This window comes from Ictalurus furcatus, chromosome 17 (assembly GCF_023375685.1).
Source record: "Ictalurus furcatus strain D&B chromosome 17, Billie_1.0, whole genome shotgun sequence".
NCBI classification, from domain to species: domain Eukaryota; kingdom Metazoa; phylum Chordata; class Actinopteri; order Siluriformes; family Ictaluridae; genus Ictalurus; species Ictalurus furcatus.
In genome coordinates this window covers 4,720,075-4,732,574 of record NC_071271.1, presented here as the reverse complement: position 1 = coordinate 4,732,574, position 12,500 = coordinate 4,720,075, and the positions used below count along the sequence as shown (strand labels likewise).

At 43.8% G+C, this 12,500-nt stretch overlaps 1 protein-coding gene across 1 annotated transcript in view; it reads right to left on the bottom strand.

Annotated features, from left to right (window-relative positions):
- Positions 1-3,917: 3,917 nt before the first annotated feature.
- Positions 3,918-12,500, bottom strand: part of irs1 (insulin receptor substrate 1) — a 14,037-nt gene continuing 5,454 nt past the window's right edge. Inside the window, exon 2 of the mRNA XM_053647167.1 lies at positions 3,918-7,105. Within this exon, the coding sequence (XP_053503142.1) occupies positions 7,101-7,105 (5 nt within the window). The 3' untranslated portion in view covers positions 3,918-7,100. The remainder of the gene's footprint in view (positions 7,106-12,500) is intronic.

Sequence of the window (12,500 nt, the reverse complement as noted above, 5' to 3'; positions counted from 1 at the left end):
CTTTATTTAAGCCACCTATTAAGTATCCCTGCGCTGTATATCTATGGCGTGCACTTCACCGTGCATAAGCAAACAGATTTCTCCCTCTGTAGTGCCCCCGAGGGCTGAACGCAGAGCTATTTCGGTGGTCTGGAATGTTAGCAAACACCTTGTTCCACCCCAATAAAACTGTCCTTATGGCACCGGATCTGTAGCGCGCACTAATGCTGTAAACTCTGTGCTCTCTAATCCAAGTCACACACTTTAAAGTGAATTAGCCCCAACGTTACCCCTGCTTCTGATGGATTCTGCATGACCAAGGCCAGTATTTTTGGATTATTTTGTACCACAACTGTGGCAACAAAGCTCTATAAAAAGGCAGACAGACAGTGTTTCCCTTCCGCCTGCTCCAGCTATAAATTTGGAAGCAAAGGAATGAGGCGGGAAATGCAATCAGTTTCAGGGTTCAGCTTTCAAATAGTGGAAGGAAGGGGAAAAAAAACAAAAAAAACAATACGATCACATCTCAGTGAAACTTGATAGAACAACAAAGTGAGGGGACCATTTTGAAGGGCACTTTCACTGATACAGACAGTCTTTGGTTCCTTGGGGTGTTGCGCAAATCCACCTACTGGCATACTGCGATAAGAACCTGCAAAACTCCTCACGGGCAGTAACCAGAGCTCAGGATTCAGCTCTTATGTCATAGCAGGCTGATGTTTGTTTTAACTATATACCATCTACTGTATGCCTGCTATGCAGAGAAGGCTTACTTTACTTCCTCCCTGGGCGTCTATTCATTTCAGGGTCAGACGAGGACACATCTGAACAGCATTATCCACCAGACTATAGTAATAGTAGGGCCCCTTCATACATCACACTATATATATATATATATATATATATACACGCACATACACACGCGCACACACACATACTGTTTCTGTCTCTCTTTCCTTTTCACTCTGGCTTATAGCTACCTTCCATGGCTTCTCTTAAGCCCAACCAAACCACATCGTACCATTTCCTTTCTTCTCTCTCCTGCCCTTTGCTTTATTTTCTTCTTCTCCAAACACTGGGATTGCTAATTAATGCCGAACAATTGGCATTTAGAATAACGAAACTGAGATTAAACTAGGTCTCCAAGTTCCTGGTTTGATCTTGAGCTTGAGGATACGGACTGTGCAGAGTTTTCCATCTTCTCTCCATGTTTGCATGAGTTTCCTCCGGGTTTACTGGATTGGCTATGCTAAATTGTCCGTAGTTATGAATGTGTGTCTGTTTACCCTGCAGTAGACTGGCGTCGCATCTGGGGTGAATTTCTTCCACTTGCACCCAGAGTTTCCAAGATAGGCTCCAGATCCACCGTGACCCTGACCAAGGTAAAGCACTTACTGGAAAGCTCTCTGTCGAACTGATCAGCGTGACCAAGTTCCTGGAAGGTTTTCTTTTTTAATAACATTTCTGCTGCCGGATGATTCCACAGGTTTCGCATGTTGTGCATTCATTTTCAGTAAGTGCTTGATCCAGGTGAAGGTCATGGTCATGGAGCCTATCCCAGGAACACCAGGTGTCAGGCAGGAATATACCCTGGATTGTTCTGGCCAAGTTTCCCAGCCAATGTCGGAGGGCTGGTTGGTAACTGTACTACCGCCCATTCCAATGCTGGTGCCAGAACCTGACACATCTCTCCTGCTGGAGCTCACATCAGACACTGGACGTGTCTGATTCATCTTGATGCTCTCCTCCTCCTGATTCTTTAGCTTATGACTAATTTCCTCCTGCAGTGGATAATCTCATCAGATTGACATTTCCTAAGAACCTCTGTGCAAACCTGTCCCATGCTCATCCCAAGACTCTTAATATTCTCAAACTAACACCGAACCTTCCAGGTTTTCCTCGATTAGATTGGAAACTCAACAAGTTTATTAGGACCACCTGTACGCCTGGTCATTCATGCAACTATCCATGTAGCCAATTATATGGCATCACCACGATGCAGAAAACCGTTCAGATGCCGTACAAACATTCAAAATCAGAATAGTGATCTCAGTGTCTTTGACCATGGTATGCTTCCAGTATTTCAGAAAATGCTGATCTCTTGGGTTTTTCACAGAATGGCACAAAAAAAACCCCAAAAAAACATCCAGCGAGTGGCAGTTTTACCGATTTATACAACCGTGGTGAGCTGAAAAGCAGCTCAGAATGCACAATACATCAAACCTCAACGTGGATGGGCTACAAAAGCAGAAGACCACGTCAGGTTCTACTCCCATCAGCTGAGAACAGGGATCTGAGGCACAGGCTCACCATAACCAGATCAATGAAAATTAGGAAAACAAACAAATCGACAGGGTTTTTTTTTTCCAGTCTTAAAACGTTTTGAGGAGCCTGTTCCCAATGTAGCCTCAGCCTCCTTACCACTGCTGCCTCTGGCTTGCTCAATAGGGATCTAAATCTACAGTAAAGCTGAGTTTTTAACCATCTTCCTAGAGACTGTAGCTCTGGAAAAGCCATTTTAAATATTTGGCACATAGGGGTCATTTAAAAGCACTGTCTGTCTTAAAGAAAAAAAAAGGTGGGGGGGGGGGGGAGAGAGAGAGAAAGAAAAACACCTCCTGGACTTTTAATGAGAGACTTGGGCTACATTCCTGACATTCTTATCACTCAACCTCCAGGTTACCTGTAAACATTCTGTAAACAGGTGTGTGGTGTGTGAAGGGGTTTGGAGGGACTTCAAAGAGTATGGTCTGGATCCTGATATAAAACCCAACATTCTTCTAGAACTGAAGGCAGACGAAACGGTTCCTTAAGTGCAAAAATTCATAAACTACCCAAGCACAAGTTAATCAAATGGCAAGAATGATAGTTTGCTCTTACCTGTAATCATCAGGTCCGTCAGTTTGCTGCATGTTTTCTGCTGCGTTTCTTTCCTTCCTTTAGTATCAGTATTGGGTTCTAAGTCATTTGTGATTCATAGATGGGTGTCTGACGCATTCCCCCATGAGGGCCCTCTATTCAGGGCTAGGAGATGCTTCAGCCAATCAGCAGGGCTCATGCACGACACCTGCCCAGGTGTGCAAATGCTATAGGCGCTATAAATAGGGCTGTATATCTATATAACTGGCTGAAGGACCTCAGTTCTCCAACATAACGTGCATCTGGAACATGTTGGACCACCACGAGCTGCCAGAACAGCTTGGTGAGGAAATATGATGCGATGTGGTGAACACGGTTCTTTCAAAACGCCTTCCAAAACTCAAGTCAGTTCGTCTCCACAGCTATTGTTGTCATTTGTGGCCATGTGGAGGGGGGGTTTGAGGGTTTATGATGAGAAATGGTTGTAGCTACAGTACATATAGCTGAGAATCAGTAGTGGCTCAGTGGTTAAAGGCTCTGGGTTACTGATCAGAAGGTCAGGCGTTCAAGCCCCAGCACTGCCAAGCTACCACTGTTGGGCCCTTAGGCAAGGACCTTAACCTTCAATTGCTCAGTTGTATAAATGAGATAAATGTAAGTCGATCTGGATAAGGGCGTCTGCCAAATGCCGTAAATGTAAATCTAACTAATCAGGGTGCTTTGATTTACCTGTTATATGCTAGGCTTTGTACTAGCTTTGCTGGCACATTAGCAAAGCAAGCGAACACAGCTGTACACCATCACTCTTGGCTACAAACTGGAAGCTAAAAGGTCTCATTGACCAACAGCCATCACTGCGAAAGAGCGTGTGTAACTATCTTGTGCAATTGAAATTTCACCAACTCATGTAAAAAGCACAAAAAAAATCTCCGCTAGTTAAATCGCAAATATCGAAATCGGACATTTTTGCCCGCGACGATCGCAACAAACCTCCGTGACCTTGCTTACTTACTGCTCATGGACTCGGTTAGTAAACCGAGCTAACACGGACAGGCTGAAGTAATGCCATACACACCATGAAGAGACAGTTTTCTACTTTATTACAGAAGAGTTCCCAAAAAAAAAAAAAAAAAAAAAAAAGATTCCATTCTCCTGAATAAAAGGGGAGTAAGGAAGGTATACACAGGCCTCGCCTTAATGTTGGTGTGCGTATGCACGTGTCCATTAGTACAACGCTCACGCTCCAGCCATTCGTTCATTCTCACACTCCTTAACGAGGAAAGCAACACTGATTTTTTTTTTTTTCAGTACCTGTTAGACCATGCACTCTTTCAATGGACCACTCATCACATGTGTGTTACTCATTTCTTTTCTTTTTTTTTTTTTTTACAATACAATATATACAGTGGAAGACAGGTTAGGGTGTAGATCGGCCATGCACAACTTGGCTCTGACTCCAATTCTGAAGAGACGTGAAAGTTCTCAGAGCAGGTTATATCTGCACTCTTTTTGGTAAGTACCTTTGTTCTGTTTTGTTTTTCCTCCAAGAGTAGAACCCCCCCCCCCAAAAAAAAATAGATAACAGATTATTCATGTTACAGTTTTAAAGAGAGATTTCTAAACCCCATATTGACTGTATATCAAGGCACAAGGCAAAAAAAATAAAAATACAAACAAACCATAAACTGTTAAATACACAAAACACAATACAAATAACACAAAGTGGTACGTTTATATTCAATAATTTACAGATTGTTCTCGATGGATTTTTCTCCGATCAGCAGCAAGTGTGACACTTTGAGACCTTTTTTTTTTTTTTGTACATCAGTTTTCTCTTCATTCTTGTAGACATGACATTGAGACATGAGCATGTCACAGGAAAAGATTTTTTTTTATGCAAAAATAAAATGAAATTCAACAAAAAATTAAAATAAAATAAAATAAATAAAAGATCTTAAAAAAAAAAAAATTGCAAATAAAAATGTGCTGGCTTCTGAGGTTTAACAGCAACGCAGTGTAAATTACAACACGGATATACTGCAGGGTCGGTTACGAACTGCTCGATAACCTGCGTATAAATTAAAACGTATATATTTTTTAAAAGTACCGTTCGTTCGTACGTTTCTAAATGGGCCTGACTGAGAAATATATTCCGCACAAAAAAAAAATAATCGTACAATTTTACAAATAATACAACACTCACATGATGGCGATCATGTTTATCTTTTTTCCCTCTCTCTCTATCTCTCTCTCTCATACACACAGCAATCATGTGATCAACTTTATGCCCCATTTGGGGCGTCGTGTTCACTGCTGTGGTTGTAGGACACGGGTTCCTAACCCTTGGAGTCTTGGTGTTCCTGAGCATTTTAGGGTTCTCCCTGCTCCTGACACACTTCCCGTTTTGAAGTAGGCGTGTTAGACCAGGGAAAACGCTCAATTGTGCAGGATGGGGGGGTTCTCTAGGAGTCCAAGGGATGAGAACATGCGTTTCAGGGGATGCAAACACCAGAAAGCGATCTACACGTATACACAGATTCGTACCGATTTGTAATTTTAAAACTGTGCAAGAACGGACAGACCGGTGGCGTCCATTTGAAATGAGCGTATAATTACAGGCGGCTGCAGGCGATCTAACGCACTACACCTTCGCCCCGGAAGTGTAAACCTCGAACCAGTACGGCAGAGCTGTTGAAAAGGTAAGAGACGAGTGATGTGATTGGACGCGACGAGACCAATACCGTTTTTGTGCGCATATATGAAGGAAAATTGCACATGGCTTTTTTTTCTTTTTTTTTGGAATTCGCCATCGTGCCCTTGTGTCATATAGCAGCGATGGTGTAGGTAGCTGTGGTTGATCAGGGTCCTGAAAGTATAAATGTGAAACCATTTCGACCTGAAGAATATCTACTGTATCAGATATAGTACCTAAAAACCGTGGCTCCTCGGAGTAGTCTGAACCCGTAAAGAGCCGGGATATGATGACGCACATTTTCTTAAATATAAAACACAACCCATGGAAAGGAAAGTAGACGTAATGTGGGTCACAGTGTGAACGCGTGTTGGCACTGTGTACGGTTGGCTGGACAAACGGGTGGACACCATGGCTCACGGCTGAAACTTTCAAACTTTTTTCGTAAACTTCAGCAAATAAGCTAAAAATGAACTTAAAATTCCCAGCAGATTTAGAACGTTCGTTCATTTTTGTAAGATTTTCTTCTTACTCGCGCGCGTACGTTAAATTCGATGCCAAAAACATGTGAAGTACCAAGCGTGCTCGCAAACGGGAACTAAACAGCGCATTCCAGTAATGCAGCTCAGCCACTGCAGCTACTACTACTACTACTACTACTACACGGAGTTCCATTACTTTTGTCCTGATTAAAATGGCTCGTCTGGTTTTCATTTGGTTTCCAAAAAATATTCATTAAAACGGTGTGTGTAACTGAAATAAACACGTGATTTCAACTTCACAACGTAACCTGTGTGAGAAACTTACAGTAATTAAACAATCTGTAAATTGTCGTAGGTTACGAGCGTCCTGGATTTTCATGAATGTTCCCGAAGAGGATAATATGGTTATCCACAGGGAATTATTTATAACCCGGTGTCACCCGGATGAATTTATGATTCGTCCACCTGTGATGTATTTCGCAATCGAAAACGTACCAGATCTGGTATAATCACGCACTAGCTGCGATAGCATCGGGGAGAAAGTGGGTACCATCAACACTGAGCACTGTATTATACACACATTCAGAAGATTACATCTCCATACCTGAACTTTCTAAACACCTGTACCATCAGTCACATAAATACTATTAAATATTACTACAGGCATGAATGAGTAAAAGCACCGCTAGGGAAGAAAAAAAAAACCAAACATCCTGTACTGTTGACTAAAAGTTTGTACCACATCACTAACACCAACACTAACACCGCTTCAGTGTCGAACATTGCTGCAGAAGAACTACACATTGAGGAGGTCTGAACACTGAAGCCAGACTAAGAGTAAAATCTCAATGGAAAGGCAACTAAGCTGATTTCCTGATCAGTACGGTCACGCTGAGGTTTTAAAACCATCTGACCCCAGGCCCTGAGGACTCCAGGATTGACGAGAACTACAGATTTGTGAAGGCCAGCGTTCCCGGAAGGTCCGAGCGTGCAAGTCTGAGGTCCGGGTTATAGACGAGGAGTCGCAGGGGTCCGGCTTGATCCGAGGCTGATGGGAGACTCGGTGGGTGATGAGATGTAGCTGCTTTTCATTCTGTGGGGGCGAGAAACACAAAACAGGAGAGAAATAAATAAATAAATAAATAAATGACTCAGAGGTGAACACGTTTATCAGGAGGTCCAGTTAAAAGCCGTGTGGAAATTGAGCTTAGGCTTTTTAAACTCTCTCTTCTTGAAATAGTGCGACACCGCCTGGGCTCCAAACAAACAAATACGAAAAATCGAATCATGCGTGCTGTTGATGTTACTTCTATAAGTTCACATGCAAGCGTCGCTCTGCACTGGTGCAAAGCTGTAGGAGGGATGTGGAGCCCATCCATGGTGGTGCTGGAGGTATCATTAGTGATCGTTAGAGCCGAAAAGGAAGAGGCATGTTTGTTTATCCTAGTGGAAGTACAGCTGCAGTGGAGAAAAACAGCTTTATCTCCGAGGAGGAGGAGGAACGCAAGCCACACAGCATGTTCCATCAAGCAGGATATCATAGGGGCTTTAACGGTAAGTGCGTTTCCATTAGAGCTGGAACCGTATGGGGGGAACGTTAACGCAGACGAATTCTGGTACGTGCCCAGTCTCGTGGTATTCGTTTTGATTTCTACTTACAATATATGCCAAAAAATATAACGAGCATCCCATTCCAGTACTACGGGCTGCTGTAACAGCAGACATTCTTCTGGGAAGGCTTTCCACTAGATTTTAGGAACATGGGTGTGGGGATTCTGCGTTTTCTAACTTTGTGGCAACAGTCGGGTTTGGGGAAGACCCACATGTGGGTGTGAGCGTCAAGTGTCCACATAGTTTTGGACACTGTGTCTGCGTGTTCCCGATTCGGAAAAGATCGTCCGCCATCTTGACTTTTGCGAAAGTCATTAAAAACAGGGTTTAATTTTTTTTTTCTTTGGTTGAAGATCCACCACAAGTAAGTAAACGAATAAATAAACAAACAAACAGCACTTTTTGCTTTCACTGGCAGGTACAGAGCAGCGCAGCGAACTATACGTACGCCTCGGCTCAAAGCGTGGAGCGAGCAAAGCGGAGGAAAGTGGAGCCAGAGAAGTCGTGGTTTCAGTGAAACCTCATCTATAAATACAGCAGCGTAACGAGGCACCCTCGGTGCGGAAAAACATGAAAGTCTACCTCACATCCTCGCGGCGAGCGCTTTTATAGGAGCCACAGTCTTTAGAGGCGCCCTCCTCTTTACTTAGAAACCCAGCGAGCTGGAGGAAATTGCAGAGGGTAAAATTAAAAGCTGCCGTGCTGTGCAAACACGCCGCGAGGGAAGGGAAACGTTACTCAGAGCGCCGCTCCGCCTCCAAACGCGAATAAAACGCCATCCGAAGACCCAAACAAGACGGCCAGACTTCTCGGAAGAGCCTCGTTGCTCTCTATTGTCCCGCGTTTGTTTACAGTGATGCAGAAGGTTCGATGAATGCAGAACAGATCAGAAATAAAAACCATCCCTGACTCATTTTGTTGTGATATTTGAAGTGTTTTTGGACGTCTCTATTTCTTTTTATTATTTGGAGCGTTACTTTTTGGTTCAGTTTGGACGCATATCTTTTATTTTACTTTAATATTTATTAATAGATCAATAAATCCGTTGATCTATCTAGGAAATCTTTATATGTACTTCGGTTGCAGAAAGTACAGGACGTTTTCATGGTACAGTCTGTTTTTAGTTCTGTAATTAAGTTCACTTTGAGTGTAATGTTTCCGGTAAAATCCACTCTCGCTCAACCCCTAATAAACGAACATGTCCCTTACTCACTCTGCATATTAATGCACTCGATTAGCTAACTAGTCCGCGATACATTACTGTATTAGCGATGTGACTGGAGCTTTTACTTACCCGGTGAGCTAGCTAATAAAAATGGTGGCGCTCAAGAATTCGAGAATTATTACATGGAGTGTGTGTGTGTGTGTGTGTGTATGTGTATATATATATATATATATATATATATATATATATATTACACACGGAGGACCACACACTTTATGGGAGTGATATTTCCCTACTTGTAGACGCAGTAATGGTTACTGCCTCTTTACAGTGTGTAACTCCTTATAAGGGCATGAGAGAGGGGTGGTACTCATCCTCTAAGAGCTCAATGAACTAACGTCATTCAGTTAGGCATGTATGCATCACACACACACACACAGCCAAGGCTGGAGCGTATGAAGACAATTTTAGCCTGATCACACACACTCGTACGCACTCGGCGGGGGATACGGTTACAGATGTGTGACCGGTGTGTGCTCTCGCTGACGTCAAAACACGGGTCATATTCACACACAGGGAACAGTACGGCTCCGGAAAAAAAAAAAAATAGTTCACACACACACGCTCCAAATGATCATGTGGAGTATCCTTGCAAACTTGCATGCATGCATGCATACACACACACACACTTCAAACACTAACATTTTAAAACTTTGTCACAGTATTGTGCAGGAAACACTGCAAGCAGCACAGGAGGAATTCATAGAGCACTTCTTAAAATGTCTAAAAAAATCCTGAAACCTCAATTGCTTGACCACACACACACACACACACACACACACACACACACACACACACACACACAGAGAGAGAGAGAGCGAGAGACACACACACACACACGAATGCAGATCACATGTAAAAGAAATCAGAATAAAGTATAAGCTAACAATAAGGACACCTCATTTTGGGAGCTTGTGAAAACAAAGCCGCAGTATCAGGCGGTGTGTGTGTGTGTGTGTGTGTGTGTGTGTGTGTGTAATGGGAGAGACCCTGTGTGCCAAATACCATTCCCTTTAGCAAAGGAAAAACTTCCATCTACCCCCCCCACCACATACACACACACACACGCCAGATGTTTAGCCTACTTCAGCAAGTTGAGACAGATACACACACACACACACACTCACACTTCCTCTCATGCGCTCTTCAAAATAATGCAATACAGAAACACAACACGCAATGACTAACACAGACAACACTGAAGGACTGAGGTGAGACGTGTTTTACACACACACACACACACACACACACACACACGCACGCACTTCACACAAAAAGACAAAGTGCTGGAACACACAGGAGCACGATGCCGCGTGTTGGTGGGAGGAAAAAAACGAGCAAGAAGTGGCGCAGACATGCCTGAGCGAACACACTTCACAAAAGTTTCCATCGCTGCTGTGACCTCAATGATGAAGGCTCACACACACACACACACACACACACACACACACACACACACAGAGAGAGAGAGAGAGAGAGAGAGAGAGAGAGACGCACAAAACAAAAACAAACAAAGCGTCTGAAAGTACCATGCTGGTCAACCGTAGCTTCAGCCAAAATGTCCCCAAGAAGGTAAAGGAGAGAGAAAGAAAGAGCGAAATGAGAGAGAGAGAGAGAATAATAGGAACAGGGAAAAACAAAAAGAGGTGAGACACAGAAAGAGAGAGGGGGGGTGGAAGAAGAGGCAGAAGGAAAGCAGAAAGAGGGAAAAAGAACAGCGTGAGAGAAAAGGAGAAAAAGAAATGAGGAAAAAATGACAAAGAAAACGAGAGAGACAGAAGAAAAGGAGAGAGAGAAATAGAAAAAGCTAGAGATAAAAGAGAAATGAGAGATGGAAAAGAGAGAAGGAAATGGACAGAGCAAGAGAGAAAATGATGAAAAAATGAGCATGAGAAAAAATGGAAAGGAAAAGACACAGCACGAGAGTGACAGACTGAGAGAGAGGGAAAAGAGAGACAATAACAGGAAGGAAAAAAAAGACAGAGGTGAGAGAAAGAAAAGACAGAAGGAATGGACAGAGAGAGAGAGAGAGAGAGAGAAAAGGAGACCAAGCAATGAGGAAGAGAGAAAATTGACAGTGGCAAAGAAAGAGACAGACAGAAAGGGAGAGAGAGAGCGGGAAGGAGAGAGAGAGAGAGAAAGGGGGGGGAGAGAGACAGACAGACAGAGAACGGGAAGGAAAGAGAGAGATAGAGAGGGAAGGAGACAGAGAGAGAGAGTGCAAGAGAGACAGAGAGTGACAGAGAGAGTGAGGGATCTAAGTGGGTTCTGAGGAACTCCTCCAGACCAGTGGAGAAGGTTGTATGGTGGAGTGGAAGCGTTGGAGAAAAGCGAGTGTGTGTGTGATGGTGTGTGATGGTGTGTGATGTTGGAAGGGGGCAGAGCTTCCAGACAGCATCTGTTAATATTAGAGATTTTACATTAGAGAGAGAGATTGGCTCCTGATCCCAAAATATGCAACATACAAAACACCGAGTCTGAAAAGGAACTTAAAGCACCTGTACCTGATCCTGTATTTATTGATTGAATTAATTTCTCCTTCCAGGTGAAGAACAGGATCAGCGTGTGATTTTCTACATCCTGTATAATCACGGTAATATCACGTAGAGACGATTATACGCCATGTCTCACAATCCTAAGTGGGAATTCGAATACCTGTACACACACACACACACGAAGACCAAACAAACTATGGAGTCCTGTCCGTCACGTCCCTCAGAGGCCACCGTACCTGCAGATCCTCCACACTCCAGTTCTTTCCCCTCATCCACTCACCGCTTCTCTTCTCAACCCCTCCGAGACACACAAAAAATGTTGGAAGAAAAAGCCTGACGTAGTTGGAGTTCTACTCGGATCGCTCCGTGCCGAGCCTTTAACCACTTCAGAGCGATCCGAGGAGAACTGGGTCGGTTCTGCATGAGTCAGAGCATGGTGACTCAGACGAGCGAGGACGTGCATCACTGCTGAACGCACTGTAGCTCTCCGTGTCTTTCCAGAAACAACGTCTGTCCTGTCCTAAAAAAGGCTCTATGGAGGAAACACAGTGAATCCCATCCCATAATTCTGTCCTATTCCAACAAAAGCATCTACGCCGTTATGCAGATCAGATCAGATCGGACAGAGGCTTTTTATTCTGCGATTGTTGTGGCTTTCTTTAAAAACTGTAAAAAATTTTTTTTTGGGCGAGATCGCAATGGAAGTCTTTCACGGCGATGTTTGTTGGTAAACGAGATCTTTTAGCTGTACTCGTGTTCGACGCATGTGAATCGAAGAGGGCTTCGGTTGAACGAGTGTCATGACGACGTCACATGACGTGTCTCGGCCCGAATCGCCTCTAACCTTCAACCGTCCACATTCTTGTCCACACATTAGCATTCTGCTTTCCGTTTGCCCACTGGGATGGACTGGAGTGGGCGGAGCTTGCAGTCGTCTCATCCTGACCCGGCCTACTGGAGAACTCAGTCACCCCACCCAACCCCTCTTCTGGCCAATCGGTGCGCGGCCCCCCCGAGGCGCTCCCAACGACTCGCTTTTGCGGCCCCTTAATATGCTGTGACATGGAGAAAGAAAAAAAAAGCAATGCTGTGGCGATGGTGTAACCATGGAGACTGGCGCCGAGGGCAACCAGCTGCCTAGTAGCATGAACTTATAA